At 46.6% G+C, this 26,170-nt stretch overlaps 1 protein-coding gene across 4 annotated transcripts in view; it reads left to right on the top strand.

Moving 5' to 3' along the window:
* Nucleotides 1-25,955, top strand: part of KBTBD12 (kelch repeat and BTB domain containing 12) — a 93,330-nt gene extending 67,375 nt beyond the window's left edge. For 2 of the 4 annotated variants that reach the window (XM_053599646.1, XM_053599645.1), the window contains one exon: nucleotides 19,013-22,677. In XM_053599646.1, coding sequence (XP_053455621.1) covers nucleotides 19,013-19,194 — 182 coding nt within the window. In that variant the 3' untranslated portion in view covers nucleotides 19,195-22,677. Of the gene's footprint in view, nucleotides 1-19,012; nucleotides 22,678-25,568 lie in introns of those variants that run through there. The other 2 variants (XR_008381684.1, XR_008381683.1) reach the window with 2 other exon arrangements.
* Nucleotides 25,956-26,170: the final 215 nt, after the last annotated feature.

Below are 26,170 nucleotides of genomic sequence, written 5' to 3' on the forward strand. Positions count from 1 at the left end.
TGACAACATCATGGCCTTAGGAACAAAAGACAACTGTTCCCGTGCTTGGCACACAGAAATCCCGCCTTTCTGGGGACCACATGGGCTTGGACAGGGGTGGTCCCGAGGGTAACTATGATGAACTGACTCGCAAGGGCCCAGTCCCCTGTGTTCCAGCGCAGGTTGGCCCCAGAATTCATGCATTTCTCATAAAGAGGAGCTCCCAGAGGGCTCAGCTAACAGAGTCCCTACTTGGGCTCTTGTTCTGTTGCAGGAACATGCTGAATTAAAACAGACACTTACACCAACAATATAGAGGAAGGAACCTTTAATTGCCGGCAATAACCCAGGTGCCTCAAGGCATGAGGTGCTGAGTTCTGGGGAACAGTTTTTCCAAACTCTTATGCACCTTTTTCTTTTTGAGCTCCATATCAGCTGCATAGTTATGGCTACAGATGTTACATTAGAAACCAGCGTATTGTTATTAGCTACAAGAGTCTTTTTCTGTTCTTTTGCTTTTTAAGGTCATTTTAGCTCAGTGTAAAGTTTGTTCTTATCTTCAGAGGAGGAGTCATTCTGCAGCTGCCTGCTGCTTTCTCGGGATCACTATGAAGTATAAGATTTATTTCTCCTTCCTCAGTTCCAGCTGCTGGCTCTTTGAGACTCAGTTGCTTCTTTCTTCCATGCTCTGTTTTTCGTCTATCTTCCCCTAAACCTCCGTGAGGCTTCCCACCCCCTGCTACAGCAGCCCCTTGACACACACACACACACACACACACGTATGTGCAATCGGCAGCTGCTTTGTTATTCCTCCCAGAGTACACGGGAGCACAGTGAGCAGACTGCGGGTGCAGGAGGCCAGATTACAGGGGAGCACAGTGAGCAGACTGCGGGTGCAGGAGGCCAGATTACAGGGGAGCACAGTGAGCAGACTGCGGGTGCAGGAGGCCAGATTACAGGGGAGCACAGTGAGCAGACTGCGGGTGCAGGAGGCCAGATTACAGGGGAGCACAGTGAGCAGACTGCGGGTGCAGGAGGCCGGATTACAGGGGAGTACGATGAGCAGGCTGCGGACACAGGAGGCCGGATTACAGGGGATCACGGTGAGCAGGCTGCGGGCATAGGAGGCCGGATTACAGGGGAGCACGGTGAGCAGACTGCAGGCGCAGGAGGCCAGATTACAGGGGACCACAGTGAGCAGGCTGCGGGCGCAGGAGGCCGGATTACAGGGGAGCACAGTGAGCAGGCTGCGGGCGCAGGAGGCCGGATTACAGGGGAGCACGGTGAGCAGGCTGCGGGCGCAGGAGGCCGGATTACAGGGGAGCACGGTGAGCAGACTGCAGGCGCAGGAGGCCAGATTACAGGGGAGCACAGTGAGCAGGCTGCGGGCGCAGGAGGCCGGATTACAGGGGAGCACAGTGAGCAGGCTGCGGGCGCAGGAGGCCGGATTACAGGGGAGCACGGTGAGCAGACTGCAGGCGCAGGAGGCCAGATTACAGGGGAGCACAGTGAGCAGGCTGCGGGCGCAGGAGGCCAGATTACAGGGGAGCACAGTGAGCAGGCTGCAGGCGCAGGAGGCCGGATTACAGGGGAGCACGGTGAGCAGACTGCAGGCGCAGGAGGCCAGATTACAGGGGAGCACAGTGAGCAGGCTGCGGGCGCAGGAGGCCGGATTACAGGGGAGCACAGTGAGCAGACTGCGGGCGCAGGAGGCCGGATTACAGGGGAGCACGGTGAGCAGACTGCAGGTGCAGGAGGCCGGATTACAGGGGAGCACAGTGAGCAGACTGCGGGTGCAGGAGGCCGGACTACAGCGGAGCACAGTGAGCAGGCTGGGGGGCACAGGAGGCCGGATTATAGGGGAGCACGGTGAGCAGACTGCAGGCGCAGGAGGCCGGATTACAGGGGAGCACAGTGAGCAGACTGCAGGTGCAGGAGGCCAGATTACAGGGGAGCACAGTGAGCAGGCTGCGGGTGCAGGAGGCCGGATTACAGGGAGCACGGTGAGCAGGCTGCGGGTGCAGGAGGCCAGATTACAGGGGAGCACGGTGAGCAGGCTGCGGGTGCAGGAGGCCAGATTACAGGGGAGCACAGTGAGCAGGCTGCGGGTGCCGGAGGCCAGATTACAGGGGAGCACAGTGAGCAGGCTGCGGGTGCAGGAGGCCGGATTACAGGGGAGCACGGTGAGCAGACTGCGGGTGCAGGAAGCCGGATTACAGGGGAGCACGATGAGCAGGCTGCGGACACAGGAGGCCGGATTACAGGGGATCACAGTGAGCAGGCTGCGGGCATAGGAGGCCGGATTACAGGGGAGCACAGTGAGCAGACTACGGGCACAGGAGGCCGGATTACAGGGGAGCACAGTGAGCAGGCTGTGGGCACAGGAGGCCGGATTACAGGGGAGCACAGTGAGCAGACTATGGGCGCAGGAGGCCGGATTACAGGGGAGCACAGTGAGCAGACTACGGGCACAGGAGGCCGGATTACAGGGGAACACAGTGAGCAGGCTGTGGGCGCAGGAGGCCGGATTACAGGGGAGCACAGTGAGCAGACTATGGGCGCAGGAGGCTGGATTACAGGGGAGCACGGTGAGCAGGCTGCAGACACAGGAGGCCAGCTGTGTCTCCATTTCAGCTGCACAAGGGGGGTCCCCTGTGGGCATATACTCTAGGAAGTCTTTTCTGCTTTCAAGCCAGCTGAGCCATTTCTAGTATCTTCCCTGGCCAACTTCCAGTGGACAGATAATGTTTTCGCCTTAGTCTCATCCACTCCAAGTCTTTCCCTCCTTCACCCAAACTGGAAAGGCTCTCTGCCTCCCCTATCTGTCCAGTAAGAACCTCCCGCAAGTTACCCCTCTGTCTCTTCTAGGCCAGCCTGTGGCCCAGACTTAAGGATGGAAAGGCTGTAAAGGAAAAATCTGAATTATCAGAAAGAGAAAATGCTTTGGAAAGTACTTCAAAATGAATTCTCTCACTAACACATATAGAATAACATTGACAGCTAACAGACCCTTGCATGGACTGTGTACCAAGGGCAGTTCTAAGCACTTTCCGTCTGCTAACGTATTTGATTCTTACCACAGCCTGTAAGGTAGATACTATTATTATTCTGTATCAGTGATTTTCAGCCCGTTTGCCCTGAAAGGATCTTAGGTGTGCCACAAAAATTTTTTAAGATTCTTAATTAAATTATTTTTGAAAGAAGTTCAAACCACAGTAAGTACATCCTTTTTATTTTTATTTTTTTACTCTTTTTTTTAACCAACAAAATTTAAGTGTGTCACGGAAGTTTAACTATAGGTTCAAGTGTGCCGTGAGATTTAAAAAAAAGAAAAGAAAAGAATTAAAAACACTGGTCTATGTGACAGGTACAGAAGCTAAAGCCACCTAAAGAGGTCACACCATGCTGAACCCCAGAGATACAAATACAAATATGTCCAGTTCCCGCCCTGACAGAGCTCATCGAGGGCAAAATAAGGAAGTAGCAACATTAGTGGCTTCATGCAGCAGTCCCCAACCTTTATGGCTCCAGCCACCAGTTTCATGGAATACAGTTTTTCACAGACGGGGGGAGTTAGGGGTACAGGGGAATCTGACAGGAGGCAGAACTCTAGTGGAGATGGGAGTGATGGAGAAGGACTGTAAATACACATGGAGTTTCATGTACTCACCGGCCACTCACCTCCTGCTGTGCAGCCTGGTTCCTAACAGGCCCCAGGGGTTGGAGACCACAGAACTAATGACTCTGCCAGCTACTCAGAACGTAGCTACGCTCTTTATAGAAATAACTGCTTCCACGTTTACAGCACAAAGACGCCATACAAGGTGAGCTTAGAGTATCTTGCACTAGAAGGCAAGTAAAGTGGTCAAGACTTAAGGGAATCCTATCAAAAAACAGAGAAGGCGGCTTAAAAGGGGCAATCACTAACCAAAGTCAGAATAATTTAAACAGCAAAAATTATAATTGGCTAAAATTGACTGGAACACATTGAATAAAAAGCCAGCTAATAAATGTAGGAGGAATGATAGGAGGGTGGATAAGATCGTCATTTTATAACCTTGAATATAATAATTGGTTCAGGCAAAAATCATCAATAGATGCTGAAATCGTTGGTTGAAAGGCCGTGAAGAACAGGACATTCACATGGATCAGAGATAGATCACATGCTTATCACACAGGAAAGGTACACACTTTCATAAATGAGATGTCGCTTGGTCACCCTTGTAACCAAATCATCGTCATTATAATGGAATAATAATATGTAATAGTATGGTGCACTGCGGAGGCTTCTTACACCCCCACCCCCAACAACCACTAAGATGCCTGACTGTGTCTAATCAAACCTCTACGTTTTACTTCCAGTTTATAGGAAGCAAAAGAGGAATAAGGTAAATGGCTCTATGAGGAAAATAAATGAATACATTCAGAATGTGGTACATACTACAAGAAAACTTGCTCTGACTCCTAAAAAGGTCAATATGAAATTACTGGGGAGAAAAACCCAAGATGGAGGCCATCCTAAGTGACGGGTGACCAAAGTGATAATATGGATGGATTTTTACTGGATTCTGGCTTGAACATAACAGCTATGTTAGACATTTTGGGAAAACCTGGGGAAATTCGCATATGTACAGTATATTATTTTATTTTATAGAATTAATGCTATTTTTTTTAAATCCTTTTATTACTCTTTTTTAACAAACAGCCCCAGGGTAATGCTATTTTTTTTTTTTTTTGAGACAAAGTCTCTGTCACCTTGGGTAGAGTGCCGTGGTGTCACAGCTCATAGCAACCTCAAACTCTTGGGCTCAAGGGATCCTCTTGCCTCAGCCTCCCAAGTAGCTGGGACTCCAGGTGTGCATCACAATGCCTGGCTAGTTTTTCTATTTTTAGTAGAGACCCAGTCTCGCTCTTGCTCAAGCTGGTCTCTAACTCCTGATCTCAAGCAATCCACATGCTTCAGCCTCCCCAAGTGCTAGGATTACAGGTGTGAGCTACCACACCCAGCCTAATGTTATTTTTCTTAAGTATGATAATGATTTTATGATTATCTAAAGGAATATCCTTATCCTTAGAAGAAGCATGCTGGGTATGTAAGAGGGAAGTGTCATGACTGCAATTAATTTTTAAGGGTCTCAGGAAAAAAGTGTGTGTGTGTACGTGAGGTGAGGGATAAAGCAAATCTGGAAAAATGCTAACTATTATTGAATCTAGATGCAGAATATACCATTGTTCCCTGTGCTCTTCTCCCACATTTTTTGTTTGTTTGAAATTTCTCAAAATAAAAAATTGAGAAAGAAACGAAGCTTTGGTGGCCACTACACTATCAATTCTATTTTACCCTAAGACTATTGGCTACGAAGAGAAATACAGTATTATTATTATTATTTTTTTTAATATAACACTGTAGGTTTTTTTTTTTTAATAGATTTTATTTTATTTTTTTTTTTTTGTGTGTGTGTGTGTGTGTGGTTTTTGGCCAGGGCTGGGTTTGAACCCACCACCTCCAGTACATGGGACCGGTGCCCTTCCCCTTTGAGCCACAGGCGCCGCCCGAAATACAGTATTATTAAAATCATTTGATCTTTGGTATTCTCCTCAGTGGAGAAATCTTACTGGAATTGTGATGTCCTCGAGAACAGTTGCAACTTTGACTTTCGACTTCTTATCTAGCATACAACATGTATCAGTGTGGGGAGTGTGTGTGTGTGTGTGTGTGTGTGTGTGTGCGCGCGCGCGCCAGTGCTTATATACACTGTATGTACAATATATACCACTTCTACGTCCAAAAACAATGGAGACAATTTATAGAATAAGCATAGACACACTAAAACTAAAAACATGCTTAATAGTAAGTAAAGGGAGCAATTATACCAGAATACCTCAGCTAAGAAAAATTTCCAGAATTTCGCTCAGCCACCAAGGCGAAGAAGGAAAGTGCTGGGCTCTAAACCCCTTGTTGGGGGAGGCAGCCAAAGCTCCCACATCTGCCCTGTGCGTTCCTGCCTCTTCTTGGGGCCCTCAGCACACAGGGCAAGAGGGCAGAACGTCACTCTCCCCAGACCCAGAGCAATGGACTGTGGACTGGCTCCTGTACCGGCCACCAGGAAAGGAATGTCCTCCAGCTGAAGGAAACATGTCCCTGAGAGGGAAGCTAAGACGTCACCCTGAAATCCTGGAGCCTGGCCGCATCAGTTCACGGTCTGATGTGAGGGACGAGTTCCCAGTATTACGTCGTCATCTGACCTGTTCTTTCTTACCCCATTTGACTTCATTTTCCAGTTAAGTTTCCAAGGAATAAAATAATCATCTGTCTTTGTTTGAGTTCCCTCTGAAGCAGACCTTAAAACAAGAATTTGACTGAAAATAGTTTTGGGAGCAAGTGCCTGCAGGAGGCACTAACAGAGGAGAAGAGTAAGACCTGGGGGGAAGGGGGCCAGTGGGGGAGTGTCATGGGACAGGTCAGCCCTGTGGGCCACGGCGGCTCAGTCCCATCAGAAAATTCTGGAAGACAGTGTAGCACACGCCTCAGGGCTGTCTCTCCCGAAGGTGAAGTATCTGAGGCAGTGATTTTCGACAGCTGTGCCATGGTACACTATGGTGTGCTATGAGAGGATCTTAAGTGTGCCAGGAAAATTTTTGAACATCATTAATTCAATTATTTTTGAAAGAAGTTCAAAATATCAGGAGCACTATCTGCATCAGCAAAGATGTGCTGACCTTGCAGTGGCACCAGCACGGTCATTATCTCATCCAGCTTCTTCTTACCATGGGAGACATCACTGGTTTCGTGTCCTTTCTCTAGAATGTCTCCCAGCGCACGAAGTCAGTCTTGGTGCTCTGTGCTGAGCTGACATGCAGATCTCTGGATCGTTATGTAATAATTTTATATGTTTTGTAAGATTTTGCAAGTTTCAAAGAGTGGCAGTGATTTGTTAGCATGAGATACAATTTTCTCTTCAATCTCTAGCAAGCTGGGAAATGCTAAAGGAGTCTGCTGGAGGCTGGGCTGCAGGTAGCAGAGAAAGCCCGGCATCGGTTACTGCTGTGTGCAAGACTGACATCACGGGCAGCGCCTGTGGCTCAGTGAGTAGGGCGCCAGCCCCATATGCCGAGGGTGGCGGGTTCAAACCCAGCCCCGGCCAAACTGCAACCAAAAAATAGCCGGGCGTTGTGGCGGGCGCCTGTAGTCCCAGCTGCTCGGGAGGCTGAGGCAAGAGAATCGCGTAAGCCCAAGAGTTAGAGGTTGCTGTGAGCCATGTGACGCCACGGCACTCTACCCGAGGGCGGTACAGTGAGACTCTGTCTCTACAAAAAAAAAAAAAGACTGACATCACACTGGCTGTGAGAGAACAGAATTTAGGAGAATTCTCTTCTTGCTTAAATTTCTTGTTTGAAACGATTTCAAGCCTACAGAAAAGTTGCAAAAATAAAATGGAATTATGAATGCCCAGATTCACCTGTTGTTAACATCTTCCCTCATTTGCATTATTTAACATTTGCTCAGTTGTTCAACATTGCTCAACTCCAATGAGCCACAGGTGCCACCCCATTCTCCTTCATTATCATAGACAGCTAACAACTTCAGGAATTATAACATTGATTCCAGACTTTTATTTATTCTACTCATAGTATTCCCATTTTGTCAACTGACTTACTAATATTCTTTCTATAGTATTTTTTCTCTCCTTACTAGCCTAATAGCAGGTATTGTTTTTCTTCAGTTTCCTTAAATCTAGAACATTTTTACACATCTTTTTGTTTCTTACCTTTTCACAATATTAGCATTTTAAAATAATATAACTTTCCCCTTTTAAAATAAAATACTTCCTTTTGAGCTCTAGCCAATGCTTCTTTGTGGTTAAATTCATGTTATACATTCCTGGCTGGAATATTGTGTAACTTATATATAATGCAATAATTTCCCCCCATGATCTGACACCCATAGGGATTGGTAGATTCAGGATAAATGGAGTTTCAGATTGCTTGAGAGTTACTATTAAAAATAGGCCTAAATTGTGGCGGGCGCCTGTAGTCCCAGCTACTCGGGAGGCTGAGGCAAGAGAATTGCGTAAGCCCAAGAGTTAGAGGTTGCTGTGAGCCATGTGACGCCGCGGCACTCTACCAAGGGCGGTACAGTGAGACTCTGTCTCTACAAAAAAAAAAAAAAAATAGGCCTAAATGGGCAGCACCTGTGGCTCAAGGAGTAGGGCGCTGGCCCCATATACTGGAGATGGCAGGTTCAAACCTGGCCCTGGCCAGAACTGCAAAAAAAAAAAAAAAAAAAAATAGGCCTAACTAATTCTATACCCCATGTTATACCATACCATAAACTCTGTACTGACTTGACATTAAAATTGAAATACACTAATTAAAGGCAAATCAAGACAAAGACAAACTTCACTTACTATGTTTTACTGTCTCATAAACCACTTTGCAAACACAATGTACAGTACAATTCTAGTTAAATGGCAATCAATACACTTTTCAAGTTCACTACTATATTTTTTTAACTTCAAGTAACACACAGTAATACTTAAAACTATTAGAGAGACCACCTGGGAGCTGCGGAATGATGCACAAACTGATCTTACTGACGGCTCTGGACACCAAGTTTTTTTCTTTTAGTCAGGTCACATGCCTGTTGCTTGAGTTCCTGACGATGGGGAGTTTACTACTGTTTGTCCTTTCCACAGCCCCAAGGCCATCCTGGCTGGTGACAGCAGCAGGGTCAGGGCTGGCAACCTTCTTTCTGAGCAGGGGAACTTTGCTTTTCTCTCTTGATCCACCTGCCCCTCAACCTTGGAGACGTTGAGACGGACGCATTGGTGGAAAGTATGCAGCAGAGCAAAGTATTTAAAGCCCTGGCTTTTCAGCAGAAAGACCAGGAAGGAAACTAAAGAAGTTTCTGGGATCAGGAAAGTGTGAAGAAGATTGCAGATCAGTGGGAGCTCATGAAAGTGATCCCTTAAAGTTGGATGTGAACTACCAGGCTCACCTCTAAGATACACATGCATGATTTTGCCCTAAACTGTATGATAAAGACTTTGAGAACTCATCTGAAGGGTAAACCACTACTTAGTTCCAGCCTGGCCACTGTGAGAGGCACACAGACAACAGATCCAATTAGTGCTGGACAGACTTTGAAAGCTGGGCTGACATTGGAAACACAGCCCACAGGTAGCTAAAAACGTATGACCTACCTAACTGAGTCAGTTTTCTGCTAACACAAATTTAAAAAAAATCAACATTCTCCACAGGACTTAAATAAGACCCATAATATATGGGTAATAATATACATATTATATATTCATATATATTATGTATAAATATAATATTCATAATGCCTAGCATGTAATTCAAAATTACTTGGCTTACCAAGAATCAAGCAAATATTAACATCTTGCAAGGGAGATGACGGTCAACAGGTATCAACCCAAAGACAGAATAGATTTTGAAATAACTAGGCAGAGATTTTAAAGCAATCTCTACAACTTGGTGCTCCAAGAATTAAGAGTGTTCTACTTTTGAAAGGTATGTGAAGTCTCAGTCTTAACATAGAAATAGAAGTTATTTTTAAAAAGAACCAAATGGAAATTTTAGAACTTTAGAATTAAAAAATAAACTAAATTTTAACATAACTGAATGGACTCGATAACACAATGACAAGGGAGAGTGAGTAAGTACATTTAAAGACAAATAAAAATTACTTGAGCTAAATAAAAAAGAGGAAAAAGATTTTTATTTATTTTTTTGTTAATGAAAATAAGCTTTATTACATCAAGTAATAAATACATACAAAGATGCAAACAGTTTTAGTCATTTTCTTCCAGATGTTTTTTATCAACTTACAATAAATGCAGAACTGAAATCTACTTACAGTCTTAGTATAAAAATTTTCGGGGGTCCTTGTTAGGTTTGGTAGGGTTGCTCTTTCTTCTGTATTTATAACTTGTGCATTTTTAAAACTGACTTCAAAGCACTAATAGTCATGCAAATGCTTAAGCAAAAAGGAAGTTACATTAAGCAGAATCTACACTGTATGGCAAACGGGACCAGCTACTAAGAAGAGCGTGCTGTCAGTGTGCATTAAAACAATCCCTAGAGCTGCATCAGTTGAGGAAAAAGATTTTTAAAAGTGAACAGAGCTCAGGATCCTAAGAGACAATACAAAAAAATCCAATATAAATATCATTATATCCCAAAAAGAGAAGAGAAAGAATATGGATGCAAAAAAACAAATTGGAGTAATAATGGCTGAAACATGTCAAATTTAGCAAACTACATAAATTTACAGATTTTTAAAAGCCCACAAAACTTGGAAAAATCAATACACAAACACATCATAACCAAACTTCTAAAAACTGAAGGTAAAGAAAAAAATCTTAAAAGAAGCCAGAGGAAAACAACAGATAGCATATGAGAAAGCAATTGTTAGAACGGCTGGATTTTTAAACCATGGAGGCCAAAAAACAATGGAACAAGAATGTTAAAGCACCAGTAAAAAGAACTGTCTGGATTCTATATTCAGCAAAGATATCCTTGAGAATGAGAGCAAAATTAAGATGTTCTCAGATGAAGAAAAATTCAAAGAATCTATTCCCAGAAGATATACTGCCAGAAAAAGAAAGTTGAAGAAAGTTCTTCAAGTGGAAAGCAAATGATACCACAGAGAAACTGGAAACCTGGGGAATCAAGGAAAAGAAACAGAAATGATCAAGATCTGGGTAAAAAAAAACAAAAAGTAAAAAAAAATTTTTGTCTCAGCAGCTAGGGCGCCGGCCACATACACCAGGGCTGGTGGATTCGAAAACAGCCCTTGCCTGCCAAACAGCAGTGACAACTGCAACAACAAAAAAATATCTGGGTGTTGTGGAGGGCACCTGTCGTCCCAGCTACTTGGGAGGCTGAGGCAGGAGAATCGCTTAAGCCCAAGAGTTTGAGGTTCCTGTGAGCTGTGACGCCGCGGCACTCTACCAAGGGCGACATAGTGAGACTCTGTCTCAAAAAAAAAAAAATTTTTTTTTTAATTAAAAAGATCTGGGTAAATAAAATGGACTATTTCTCTCCTCTTCAGTTCTTTGGAATATATATGATTTCTGACAGCAAAACTTTGAACATTATTCTGTTAGTGTTTTCAATAGGGTCATTTCCCTGGGCCATGTTTCCTTGTGACAATAGTTAAAACGTAAGGGGGAAGAATAAGGGACTTAAATGGTGGAAAGAGTCACATATTTCACTTGAAATGATAACATGTTAAATCAAAGGAATCTGTTAAAAATTAAATATGTATATTATAATCCTTAGTGCAAGTACTAAAAAAAAAAAACTATACAAACAGATACAGTCAAAAGCTCAATAAATTCAAATCAAATAATCCAGATAGGAGACTGGAAAGGGGAAATTTTTTTAAAAGATAATAAAACAGTAGACCTAAATCCAAACATATAAATATTTACATTAAACATAGCGGTCTAAACCAGGGGTTGGCAAACAATAACCCACAAGGCGAATCCAGCCCAGCACCATTTTTATAAATAAATTTTATTAGAAAACATCCATGTCTGTTCACTTATACGGTCTATGACTATTGTCTGTGATCTAATCAAATTAATTGAAAGATAAAGATTGTCATAATTTATAAAGAAACCAGACCTAACTATAGGCTGTCAACAAGAAATCAATTTAAATATAATGGCATAGGTAGGTTAAAATAAAAGGATGGGAGAAACCTATGCTATGCACACACTAATCAAAAGAACAGTGAGGTGGCTATATTAATATCAAGTCAAGTAAATTACCAAGGATAAGAAGGGACATTACTGGCTCAGCGCCTGTGGCTCAAGCGGCTAAGGCGCCAGCCACATACACCTGAGCTGGTGGGTTCGAATCCAGCCCAGATCCGCCAAACAGTAATGACATCTGCAAACAAAAAATAGCCGGGCGTTGTGACAGGCGCCTGTAGTCCCAGCTACTTGGGAGGTATAGGCAGGAGAATCGCTTGAGCCCAGGAGTTGGAGGTTGCTGTGAGCTGTAAAGCCACGGCACTCTACCCAGGGTGACAGCTTGAGGCTCTGTCTCAAAAAAAAAAAGAAAAGAAAAAAGAAAGGACATTACTTAATGATAAGATGATTAATTTGCCTAAAAGACATAATCATGCTAAATGTGTATGCACCTAACAAAAAGCCTTAAAATACATGAAACTAAAACTCACAGAACTGAGTCTGGGCACCATAGCTCATGCCTGTAATCCCTGCACTGTGGGAGGCCGGGGTGGGTGGGTTGCCTGAGCCCAGGAGTTCAACACCAGCCTGAGCTAGAGTGAGACCCATCTCTAAAAATAGCCAAGCGTTGTGGCAGGTCCCTGTAGTCCCAGCTACTTGGGAGACTAAGGCAAGAGCATCACTTGAACCCAAGAGTTTGAGGTTGCCATGAGCTGTGACACCATAGCGCTCTACACAGGGCAACAAAGTGAGACTCTGTCTCAAAACAATGAAAGAAAATAAAATAAAACTGATAGAATTGAAAGGAGAAATGAACAAGCCATAATCCTCTTTCAGTAAACAATAGAATAGTCAGAAGATCAACAAAGATATAGAACTAAAGAACACTATCGACCAGCTGGATCTATTGACAGTCACAGAACATTTTATCTAATAACAGGAGATACACATTCACGTGAAACATTCACCAAGATAGATGGTATCTTGAGTGATGAACCAAAACTCACATTTTTGGACTAATTATTTTTATTTTTTTTTATTTTGTTGAGACAGAGTCTCACTATGTCGCCCTAGGTAGAATGCCATGGCGCTCAAACTCTTGGGCGTAAGCGATTCTCTAGCCTCAGCCTCCCAAGTACCTGGGACTACATGCACCTGCCACCATGCCTGGCTAATTTTTCTATTTTTAGTATAGACAGGATCTCGCTCTTGCTCAAGCTGGTCTCAAACTCCTAAGCTCAAGTGATCCACCTGCCTCAGCCTCCCAGAGTGCTAGGATTATAGGTGTGAGCTACTGTACCTGGCCTATTTATTTATTTTTATTTTTAGATTAATATAAGGATACAAGCAAGTAGGTTATAAAGTTTGGATTTGTTAAGGTCCCTGTTGTAGTTGTGCCCCTCACCCAGGAGGTGTGCCACATACCCTTACATTGTGCCCATTAGGTGAGAGCACACCAGCTCCACACCCTCCTCCTCACCCCTCTTCTCCTCCACTCTCCTACCCCCAACTTGAATTCATTTGAGTTTTTCTCTTATGTAAGCACGTATATTAGTTCATCTACTGGCTTCCTATTGAATACATTGAATACACTGGTACTTGTTTTTCCATTCATGTGATTGCTTTACTAAAGAGAATGTTCTCCAACTCTATTCGGTTAATACAAAAGATATAGAATCTCCCATCTTTTTATGGCTGAGTGGTATTCCATAGTATACATATACCACAGTTTATTATCCATTCATGGATTGATGGGCATTTGGGTTGATTCCACATCTTGGCCTTTATAAACTGAGCTATGATAAATAATCTAGTGCAAATTTCCTTATGATAAAGTAATTTTTTTTCTTCTGGGTAGATGCCTACTAGTGGGATTACAGGATCAAATGGGAGGTCTAATTTGAGTTCTTTGAGGATTCTCCACACTTCTTCCCAAAGAGGCTATATTAGTTTGCAGTCCCACCAACAGTATAAAAGTGTTCCCTTCTCTCCACAAATCTTACATTTTTGAAAGAATTGAAACCATAAAAAGTATTCTCCCCTGACCATAATGGCATTAAACTTGAAATTAAGTACAAGAATGATAACCCAAAAAAGTTGGAAATTAATCGACACATTTCCAATAATCTATGTGCCAAAGAGCTTCAAAGTTTCAAGGGAAATTAGAAAATATTTTGAACTAATCAAAAACAAAATAGAAGAAAGATCTTAGGTCAACAATCTAAGCTTCTACCTTAAAAAACTAAATAAAGAAAAGCAACATAAACCCCCAGCAAACAGAAGGAAAGAAACAATAAAGGTAACAGCAGAAAGTGAAAACAAAAGAACAATTGAGAAAATAAATAAGCCAAAAACTGTTCTTTTGAAAATAACAATAAAATTGGGTGGCGCCTGTGGCTCAAGGAGTAGGGCGCCGGTCCCATATGCCGGAGGTGGCGGGTTCAAACACAGCCCTGGCCAAAAAAAAAACCACACACAAAAAAATAATAATAATAACAATAAAATTAACAAACCTCTTGCCAAACTGAAGACAAGAGAAGACACGTTACCAATATCATGAATGAAAGAAAGGGTAACACTACAGATGCCACAGACATTAGCAGGCTAATAAGGAGAATACTACCAACCACTCTATCGATAAATTTGACAAATAAGATAAATTTGTAGAGAAATTTCTTAAAAGTCACAAACTACCAAAACTCAGTGAAGTGAACTCACGCCTGTAATCCTAGCACTCTGGGAGGCCGAGGCAGGTGGATGACCTGAGCTCAGGAGTTCGAGACCAGCCTGAGTAAGAGCAAGACCCCCATCTATTAAAATAAATAAATAAATAAATAAAAATCACTGGGCATTGTGGCAGGTGCCTATAGTCCCAGCTACTTGGGAGGCTGAGACAAGAGAGTCACTTGAGCCCAAGAGTTTGAGGTTGCTGTGAGCTGTGACACCACAGGCACTCTACCAAGAGTGGGCGAAAAAGTGAGACTCTGTCTCAAAAAAAAAAAAGAACAAATTATACTCATTTGGACGATCATATGCCAAAAATAAGCTCTTAACCTATACCTCACCCCTTATTCAAACATTAACTCAGTAATGGATCTAACTGTAAGATGCACTTATCCTAAAACTTTAAAACTTCCAGGAAATAACGTAGAAGAAAATCTTCATGATCTTAGGTTAAGCACATGGTTCTTAGATATGACCCTGAAAGCTTGACCCATAAAAGAAAAATCGATAAGTTGAACTTCATCAAAATTTAAAACTTTTACTGTGTGAAAGGCACTTAAGAGAATGAAAAGGTAAGCTCCAGACTACTTGCAAGAAAATGTTTGTGTATTTCACATCCAAGAAGGCCTGTGTCCAGAACATACAAAGAATTCTCCAAACTTAACATTAAAGAAACAAATACGTGAATGGACAAATGGGAAAAAGATCTGAGCAGATACTTCACCAAAGCAGATATACAAATAGGAAATACAAATAGGAAACATTAGCCATTAGGGAAATGCAAAGTAAAACCACAGAGAGATACCAGCACACAACCATTTGAATGTGCAGAATGTTTTTTTTTGTTTGTTTGTTTGTTTTTTGTAGAGACAGAGTCTCACTGTACCGCCCTCGGGTAGAGTGCCGTGGCGTCACACGGCTCACAGCAACCTTTCTACTCTTGGGCTTACGCAATTCTCTTGCCTCAGCCTCCCGAGCAGCTGGGACTACAGGCATGCCCGGCTATTTTTTTGTTGCAGTTTGGCTGGGGCTGGGTTTGAACCCGCCACCCTCGGTATATGGGGCCGGCACCCTACTCACTGAGCCACAGGCGCCGCCCTCTAAAATTTCTTAAAAAAAAAAAAAGGAGTCTCCCTCTGTTGCCCAGGCTAGAGTGCCATGATAATCAGCCTAACTCACAGCAACCTCAAACTCCTGGGCTTAAGCCATCCTCCTGCCTCAGCCTCCTGAGTAGCTGGGATTACAGGTGCATTGCCACCGTGACTGGCTAATTTTTCTAGTTTTGTCGTCATGGGGTCTCACTTTTGCTCAGGCTAGTCTCGAACTCCTGAGCTCAAGGACCCTCTCACCTTAGCCTCCCAGAATGCTAGGCTTACAGGCGTGAACCATTGTGCCCCACTGGCTCTAGAAATTCTTTTTTTTTTTTTTTTTTTTTTGGTAGAGACAGTCTCACTGTACCGCCCTTAGGTAGAGTGCCGTGGCGTCACACGGCTCACAGCAACCTCTAACTTTTGGGCTTACGCGATTCTCTTGCCTCAGCCTCCTGAGCAGCTGGGACTACAGGCGCCCGCCACAACGCCCGGCTATTTTTTTGTTGCAGTTTGGCTGGGGCTGGGTTTGAACCCGCCACCCTCGCATATGGGGCCGGCGCCCTGCTCACTGAGCCACAGGCGCCGCCCGTGCAGAATGTTTTAATATAGTATCAACTGCTGGCGAGGATGTGGAGGAACTAGAACGCTTATACAATGCTGATGGGAATGCAAATGGTACCGCCACTCTGGAAAAGTTTGTAGTTTCTTACAACATCGTGTGACACCCCCCACACCATATATTATTGATATTTACCCAACACAAAAACTCATATTAACCCCAAAAGCTCATACATAAATATTTATAGTAGCCCCACTTATAATTGCCCAAAGAGGAAACAACCTAAATGTCCTTAACTGGATGAATGGATAAACAGACTGTGTCACAGCCATACAATGGAATGCTATTCAGCAATAAAAATGGACAGACAGATGAAACGTGTGACTGTCAGAGGCACTGTAGTGAGTCAGAGAAGCAGATTCAACAGTTTACATGCTGTGTTGTTCCATTTACATGACGGTCTAGGAAAGGAAAACCATAAAGACTGAGAACAGATCACTAGTACCGAAGGCTAGGAGCTGGGGTTTGACTACGGGGGAAAGCATGAGAGAGTGTTTTTGGAGGAAGGGAACTGTTCTGTGTCCTGACTGTGGTGGTGGCTACGTGAATCTGTACACGTGTTAAAACTCATACAATGGTATGTTCCCCCAAAAGTCAACTTCACTGTATATACATTGTTTAAAATAATAAAAAGCAGAGTGGACATGCCCTCCTAGGCACTTAGAATGGCAACCTCAGCAGTTGTGTATACGTACTCATTTAGACTAAGCATTTGAACCATGCTGGACCCACCATACCCTTCCAGCCTTACTGGTCTCTGGCCTAACCCTTTGTCTGATCATTTCATCTCATGGCCCTTCCCCTTGTGCTTAGAGAAAGCTTAATTGCATTTTTTAAAAAGATCTAAGAATCATTCCCTATTTTAACCCTTATACGTGGCTATAAGCAAAAAAACCACTTTCTGTATTTCTTATAAAAACTTAGTAGGAATTTGTTTGTAATGGAACACCAATTATCCTGTGATCAAAAGTGATTTTACACATCATTCATTGAATTTGATAGAAAATATAAAAATCTCTGATGGACGGCATTAATGGGTTCAGCTTCTGGTGGAGTTCAGCCAGTGGGAGGAGAGAGCAGGAAATGGTTCCGGGAAAGGAGAGCAGAGGATGATGTTTTTACATCTTAAGCAATCCTCCTGGCTGGGGAAAGACTGCCCAATCCCAGGCTAACCAACGCTCAAGGGTAACAAGAGCTCAGGGAATCATGTCTTTGACGCACATACTAACCGGACCAGGGCCTCCATCCAGCCCCTGCATCTCGGGAGACAATATTCCCCAAAGCAGATACCAGGCAACTCAAGACCACCCTGTAGCCTAAAGCCCACTGGAGTTACTCAAACTAGCCAATCCTACCATGATACCCTGCCCTGCCTTTCCCATGGCCTAAACCTTCCCCTCACTCCTGTCTTCTGCCTCCCGGCCACCAAGTGTCTTTCCCATGCTGGGCCTCCTGCCTCTTAGATCTGTGAATGTAATAAACTTTGTTTTTCTGGGCCACACCTGCAGGGTATTTACTGGGCCTTCTGCCTCCCTGCTGAGGATGGCTGCATCCACCCTGCTCTGCCTGAGTCAGCTCCTGCCAGTGGCTCCCCAGCAGCTCCCCTTGCCCAGCTCCAGCGCCCATTCCTCCTCCTGCCCTCCAGGTCTGGGTGACAGCAGCCCCTCACTGGTGTTAGTCCTAAGTACCTGGCCATCCCGATGGGTCTTCCTAACCCTTTTCCATGGCTTTCTAAAGGTCCCTTTATGAAGATCTCCCCCGTCACCCAGTGTGGCTGTGCCATCTGTTTCCTGAAAGAGCTCAGAGAGGGCAGTGGCTGACACTGGGTCACAAGGCTCCAGCTGTGCCCCCCTTGCAGGTACAGAAATAGGGACAGTTTCGTCCCTGTTCACAGCACTGCCAGATCACTCCCATGATGTCAGAGCCTCCTTTCAACTGTGGACAATAATATGCCTGGTCAGAACTCTCTGAATAATTTTCGAATGTGTGTTGTAACATGGCCTTTCCTAGTTTCTTAAACATCAAGAACACTCTGTCTTCCATTTAAAGATCTTTATCCAGTTGTCTGTTGATTTGGGTACTTAATGCTATGGTTTGAGTTTGTCCCCTCAGAAATTCCTGTTAAAATTGGATCCCCAGTGTGGCAGTGTTGGGCGGTGGGGCTAGAAGGAGGTGTTTGGGTCATGGAAGCAGATCCCTCACAAGTAGATTGGGAGTGGACTAGTTCCCAGGATAGCAGGTTGTCGGAAGGAGTGCTGCTTCCTGGGCCTCTCTCTCTTATGCCCTCTCTCGCCATGTGATCTCCTGACACGTGCCCACTACCCATCCTGCTATGTGTTAGACCAGCCTGAGGCCCTCACCAGATGCCAGATGCAGGTCCCCAATCTTCAACTTTCCAGTCACCAGAATCATAAGCCAAATAAACCTTTTTTTTGAGACAGTCTCACTCTATCACCCTGGGTAGAGTACTGTAGTATCATAGCTCACAGCAACCTCAAACTCCTCGGCTCAAGCGAGCATTCTGCCTCAGCCTCCCAGGTAGCTGAGACTACAAGCACCTGCCACAATGCCTGGCTAGCTTTTCTATTTTAAGTAGAGACAGAGTCTCACTGTTGCTTAAGCTGGTCCTGAACTCTTAAACTCAAGTGATCTTCGTGCCTTAGCCTCCCAGAGTGCTCGGATTACAGCCATGAGCCACCACACCCAGCCTAAAACGCATTTCTTTATAAACTACCCAGTTTCAGGTTTTCTGTTGTAGCAACAACTAAGGGGACCGAGACAATGCCTTTTAGAGAAAGTTATTTAGTACAGAGACAATGGCTGCTGAATTTAATGCCCCCATGAGACTTTGTCTTCCTACTTTGCTGTTTTTCTAGATCGCCATGAGGTTATCTCCAAAGAAATACTGGAGCTGGATCCATGGGAAAACCAGTGGAATGTTGTAGCCGTTGATGTGCTCATGCATGACAGCTATGACGTCTGCCTGGTGGCCAGAATGAACCCCCGAGACCTCATCCCCCCGCCTTCAGACGTGATGGAAGGAGGCAATGAACACTGAGGTGACCTTGCCGGAGGACCTCCCGCTGTGTCTGCAAACAAGGCCCTGGGCATGGCAAGGGCCCACGGCCTCTGTCAGTCTTGCCAGACACGCGCATTGCATGCGTAGTGGCCGCAGGAAGGAGCAGAGTGCACCGGGTGCCGGAGGGGCATGCGGAGCCTGCCTCAGGCCCCTCCCAGTCTGCAGGTAGACAAGACACCACAAGGCCGAAGTGGTTATGGCCACAAGAGGGGCACAGGGTGGGACCACAGGAGGGCAGGGGTTGGAGGGTCTCTCTCTGCTGGGGCAACAAGAATAGCATTGCCAAGGGGAGGGCCTTGAATTGGGCCCAAAGATTGAGGGAGACAAAGTCACACAGGTGCAGCTGATGATGAGGCCGAGGGCACAGCCCAGCAAGGGCCAGAGGTGAGAAAGCATGGCCCACTGGCAGGATCCCAGCTGAGCCAGATTGCAGGGGAAGGGCACAGGATTTGCTACTATGGCTACAAAAGGACTTTGTAGTTAAATGACCAGCACCTGAAAGAAGGAGGCGTTTGGGCCTGGTCCCTGAGCAAGGGAATTTCTCAAAATAATGATGTTAAAGGAAGACTTCTTCTTGTGCTCTAGCTTCGTTTTGGGAAAGTCCTGTGTATTGCTGTTCAGAAGACCCTTTTATCGCAGCGACATCACCCAGCAGCAGGGCTGGGGGCAGCCTGCAGGTTCATGACAGCCTCGGCGCTCCAGCAGAGAAGTCCTTTGCCCAGTTCTTAGACACACACCACCTCCTACAGGTTGGCTCTGGCTGAACAAAACTGGCCTCAGCCTGGGGCGGCGCCTGGGGCTCAGTGAGTAGGGTGCCGACCCCATATACTGAGGGGTGGCGGTGAACCCAGCCCCAGCCAAAACTGCAACGACCCCCTCCCAAAAAAAAAAAAAAAACTGGCCTAAGCCACCCACCCCTGAGACCCCGGCTGAGGAGAGAGGAAGTGACATTGCTGGCCGCCCTCTCGGCCCAGTCTTTGCAATATCTTCCCCAGGGTTGGAGGGTTTTAGGGTAGAGACACCTTCTTCGGCCCACAGTTGAGCATCATCAGAAGACAGCTGCTCCCAAGGTATATTTTAAGGATGATATTTAAATGGCACATGGGAAATCCATCTATTTTACTTATCCTCTGTATTTCTGAAAGCTCAGTGGATTGAAAGAAGGCTATTTGGTAGCCATTCTTCAACAACTTCTCAGAAGAGTTTCATGTTGCACAGGCTCTTTCAGAAGCAGGACTGGTCATTAACACACAAGGATTTTCAAGGAGGGAGACAAGCTCTTTGGTGCCCAGTTGTGTGACTGTGATGGCTATTAGCCCATGTCCCCAGTTTCTAGCTGCCAAGCAGGCAGGAGAGGCAGGCCCAATAGAAACCAGAGCCCATTGGAAACCTGTTTCTGCCACCAAAGTGGGGGAACATGAGACCCAGCATTGTTGTTACCAAGGAGGCTCGACTCTAGGAGAGGACACGCCTGTCTCTTCACAGTTGTACCCAAGAGCACTGGAAGCACCTGAAACACGGATGGGTCTTGGGGCAAGCAAAATGGGGCAGCATCTCCAAGCCAGAGGGCCTGGTCTCTAAGCATGTCTGGGGATCTGAGTCAAATTGAGCTCACCCTTCTCCCTGGTAGAGGGTCACCTCTGTGGATTCTTTTTGCTGCAGAGATAGAGTCATTCCTCTGAGCTGGCTATGCTGGCTGGAGCCAGAGTTGAGGACGGCCTCCACAAGGCCTCTGCTTTCCCAAGTTCCTCATCACAGAATGCCTGTGCCTGCTCCACCTACTTGAATTTGCCAGAATCTGCCGCATTTCCCTGGCCCCAGGAGGCCTGGTGGGCGCCCAGGTTGGAGATCTGGGCTCTCGTCCCAGCTCTACTCTTAGCTAGCCATGTGATCTTCAGCAAGATGACCTTTCTAAAGCCTTATTCCCTTGGTACAGAACGGGAAGGGAAACAGCACATACCTTCTAAGGTCAACTGAGGATTGAGTGAGAAAACGCTGAGCAAAGTGCCTGTTAAACACCGAACACAGACGTGCTCTGGCGCCCTCATGATCAGTGCGATCTCCTGGGGCTTCAGTGGGAGAGGTGCCTAGGACCTGAAGTGGGTCTTAATTTCCCAGACCAGCCACTTGGCTCCTCAGGTTGGTGGCTGAGAAACAAGCAAAAAACCACTCGTATCTGAGGTCCCTGCAGCTATACAGGACACCTTCAGAGACCCTAAGGCAGCTCACCAGAGGCACCTGAGGGTCACACTGGGTACAACCATTGTCCATGGGAGGCATGGTGAAGTAAGACCCTGTCGAATGCGAAGTCTGTGGAGTGTCAGAATGGGGCTTCCCTAAGAGCACTGAGGGGGGACCCAGGAGGACACCCAGCCTCTGCCTACAGCCAAGACAGTTGGTGACCGTGACTGGGAGCTGGTTTGCACTGAGGCACAGGAAGGTGCCTAGAGGCATGCTTTTACAGAGTCATTCTGCAAACCCCAAACAGAAGCTGCGCAGACTTCGGATGTCGACCTTAGCTCTCCTGCGCTCTCTGTGACACGCGCTCACTCGGTCTAGTGCTTATTCTCTCCTCCGCTCTCTGTGACACACGTTCAGTCTAATGCATATTCACAGAGCTGGGTGCTTCTGTTCTGACTGTCCTGTTTATAATTAAAACAGCACACCTCTGCCCTCCTGCGGCTGGACACTGATTCAACCCTGAAACATTCTCCTCAGCTCCTGTTTTCACTCGAGTACAAGGCTGTCCCGATATTGCGTGCCGAGCTCAGCAGAACCTTCCCTGTCTGCTAGTTCTCATCTCTGTGATCCAGGATTCTCTGGCACTGAGCAGTGAAACACAGCAGGGAAGTAATCTGGGTGCTGAATCCAACAGGAGACTGCGGCTGTCACGGCACCGCTGCCTCGGGTGTTCAACGGGACAGCATCATTGTTCTCACTGATTGACTTGGTAATGAGCAAATGCTTTAAATTTGAACTTATAAAATAAATTTTACTAATGAAAGATCACTTTCATTTTCTTTTTCATACTGCAAATTCCCAGAGTGGGGAAAGACCCTCCATGGGATAAACGGCCACAGGGGCAGGCCCTTGAGGTGGGCGAGAGGCGGCAGGTGGGCCCTTTACTGGGGCTAACGCACAGGAGGACGTCCAGAAAAGGGGACAAGGCCAAGCACAGATACCTTGAAGGCCACATCAAGGAGCTGGCCCCTTATGCCCCAGCAGCAGGGACGCAGGCAAGGCCAACCTCTAAGGACATCACAGCCCTGTGTAGCTGAATAGGACAGAAGCAGGCCCTGCGGCTGGAGTCCTATGGAGGAGCCCTGTGGAGGGAGCGCTGTGGGGGGAGTCCTATGGGGCGGCACCTGTGGTTCAGTGAGTAGGGCACCGGCCCCATATACCGAGGGTGGTGGGTTCAAACCTGGCCCCGGCCAAACTGCAACAAAAAATAGCCAGGCATTGCTGCAGGCACCTGTAGTCCCAGCTACTTGAGAGGCTGAGGCAAGGGAATCACCTAAGCCCAAGAGCTGGAGGTTGCTGTGAGCTGTGACACCACTGCACTCTACCAAGGGTGACAAAGTAAGATTCTGTCTCTTAAAAAAAAAAAAAAAGAAAGAAAGAAATTCGAGTGAGTCCTAAGGGGTGAGCTCTATAGGGTGAGCCCTGTGGGATGAGTTCTGTGGGGGGAGCCCTGTGGGGTGAGTTCTGTGGGGGGAGCCCTGTGGGGAGAGCCCTGTGCGGGAGCCCCACTGGCCCAGGGGCAGCAGAGTGGGAACCACAGTGGGAATCCAGACAGCACAGGACGAGGATGCCCCTGCATTCGCCAGCTGACTCAGAGGATAGGGACAGGCCAGGAGTTTCACCAGAAGAGAAAGGCCCGTCAGCCAAAATCAAGGCCAGAAAATCTTTCAAAGGGTGCCTCAGGCACCCCCAGGAGGTCGTAGTCACACTGCAGTTGAAACTCTGTACTACAGAGCTCTGCAGAAATACAGGGCCCAAAAGAGCAAGGGAAGCTTCCGGTTCCAGGGCAGACATAAGGTTTCTCGCCACACAGGGCTATCTTAGGGTCGGAGGCATGAGGGAAGGGCCTATGGCCTCCCTGAAACCTCAAGTCTCTGCCTTCTCATAGCTGTTGGTCTTCAGCGTGACCTTCTCAAGGGAGAGCATCTGAGGTGCCCAGCCTTGATGGGGACAGGCCAGGGAAAGGGCACAGGTGTCCCCAAAGCAGCCGGCAGCCCCAACTCCAGAGGAAAACCCTCTCTCCCCTCGCTCCATCTCTGCTCAGTGCATACAGGCTTCAGCCCTGAGCTGGGACCACCAGGACACCCGGAATAAAGTGAGAGACCCCTGCTATGGAGGAGCAGCTGGGCAAGACAAGCCCAGTGGGCCAGGCCCTGGCAGCATCAGTCACTCTCAACATTTCCTGAGCCCTTCTCAGCGCCAGGCACTGTGCGGGGCAGGGGGAAGACAGGAGCCCTGCTCTGGACAAACCAGCGCTTATGTTCTGGAGGAGAAAGGAGAAACAGTGAAGTTGGACACCCCTCCCCCCCCCCGTGAGGGGCTCAGGGAAAAATGCCACAGCCCACATGTCCCCCATTAGCTTTCTGTGACCACCATGGCAAATCATCACAAACATAGTGACCTGCAACAACACAAAACTTATGCTTTTACAGTTCTGCAGTTCAGAAACCCAAAATGGATCTCACTGAGCTGAAGTCCAGGTGTCCACAGGACTGTGCTCCTTCTGGAGGCCCTGGGGAGAATCCATTTCCTTATCTTTTCAACCTTTAGAATCTGCCTGTCTTGGCTTTCCGCCCCTCCCCTGTTCTCACAGCCAGCATTGCCCTGCTTTGCTGCTTCTGTCACCTCTTCTCCGTCACCCGCAGCCATATTGAAGGACCTGGGATCACACGGGCCCACCCGGATGGTCCAGGTCAGCGATGAGCAGCCTTTGTTCCCCTTCGTCATAGAGCATCACCCACTCAGGAGGTTCGAGGATTAGTGTGGACCTTCCGGGAACCATTATTCTGCCTATTATAGAAAAATCCTGACAATCCCTTAAACCACATACAAGGCACAGTCTTCACAGATGTGTGTGTAACACATTTCTAGGGTCTCACATACACACCAAGTCTGAGAACCACGGGGAGAAGGGAAGAGGTGTGTGCATGGGGACTCCTGCTAACTGGCAGCCGTAAGGGCCTCTGGCCCAGTCAGGGTACCGCGAGCTCCGGGAGAACCTCCACTCTCCGAGGAGCTGAAGGAGGCGCACAGGCCTGCAGCTGGCTGGTGGCCTCTCACATCCAAGGGACCAGCCACCACTGAAGCTCACACTGTGGAAAGCCATTCACCGACGGCACGCTGCCCCGAGTTAGCCGGCTTTGACCCCTGCCTCTAGCCTGTGCAGGTTTGTGAACCAGCACACCACATCCCCTTTGGAGTAGTGTTTTCATTTCTGACATCCCAAGGCATCTTGACAGTGCTACAGGAAGTGAGGGGTTTTAAGCAAGACAGAGGGAATGGAGGCGGGGGGGGGGGGGGTCACAAGTCATACCCCAGGCCAAGACGCTGGCATCTGGTTCTGTGACTGTGCAGTCACTGGCCGAGTGTCTATTGCACCTGGGCCAGACCATGTGACTTAACCCTCAGGAGTCTGTTGGAAAAGACCTGGATGTTGGAGAGTGAGGCTGCCTTCCAGGACCTTACTGTCAGTCCTGAGGGACCTCCAATAAAGAGATAAGCTCCTCTGAAAGTGGCGTATCGGAAAACAGAGAAGGATGAAAATACCTGTGTTAGCAAACTGGGCATGCTCTACGCGGGGCCTCTCTGCTATTCTTATAACTGCAGGTGAATCTATAAGTGTATCAAAACAGGTTAATTTTTAAAAAGGGAGAGAGAGATGTCCCTTCTACCTACAGACCACAATAAAGACAGTTCCACGGCTCCTCCTCCCAGCCTCTTCCTCTGGAGTCTGGCAGGATCGTAAGCACTGAGGCCTGAATCCTGAGCCCCCTGGGTTCTTGGCTCCACCGCCTCCTCGTGACATGATCTTGGGAAACTTAAACGCTCTGCTTCTCACTTTCCCATCTACAAAATGGGAGTCATGATAGTACCTACCTAACGGGGTTAGTAGGGAATAGAGAATTAAATGAGATAGTATAGGTTATACTCTTAAAACTGTGGCTGGTTAGCATAGTAAGAGCTCAGGGAATTATCAGCCTTTTGGAGTTTTTCTATGCATGTAATAAATTGTAAAATGCTAAATGTTTAACATTGAAAATGCGATCAGATAAAGGCATCCCTTTAGAGGGTCTTGAAGTTGCTCAGCATAATAGACTCTCTGGGTCCAACAGGACCTTAAAGATGCTCCTGGAAGGTCAGCGACCCCACCAGTCTCAGGGACTGGCTGAGCACTCTGATGTGAGACCCCAGGAGCTAACGAGGAGCCCCCCCCCCTCAAGCAAGGGAATGCCTGTGTGGCATCCTCAGCTGAGCTGCCCAGATGTGTTTGGCCTGATCAACGCCTGCTGTTTGTTCAGATGTCCCCCACGTGGCCTGGAAGGCCAAAGATCACCAAAAAGAAGGAATGTAATTAATTGGCCATGAAGTGACTTATTGATCAGATGCATGAATGCATGTGGGACAAGTCAGGCTGGACTATTCACTCCAAAGGCCCAGGCTGGCCCCTCCATCCTGGCTGCTGCTCCCTCGCTTTGCTCCCTGCTCAGCCAGGCCAGGCCATTGCCAGGTATCTTTGGTCAAGGAGTGGGGATGGTGTTGCCCTATTGCCCCAGGAATGGCTTTTCCCAGGAAGCTTGGTTAACTCTGTTTTTTTTTATTTAACACTTCCTCCTCCTTCCCCTTGTTTGTTTTTCCTTTTTAAGTTTGGTTCTGTGGTTTGTTTGTTTGTTTGTTTTAAGAAACAAAGTCTTGAAAGGAGAGAGGGAGGGGAAGG

The sequence above is a fragment of the Nycticebus coucang genome, chromosome 8, assembly GCF_027406575.1.
Source record: "Nycticebus coucang isolate mNycCou1 chromosome 8, mNycCou1.pri, whole genome shotgun sequence".
NCBI lineage: Eukaryota > Metazoa > Chordata > Mammalia > Primates > Lorisidae > Nycticebus > Nycticebus coucang.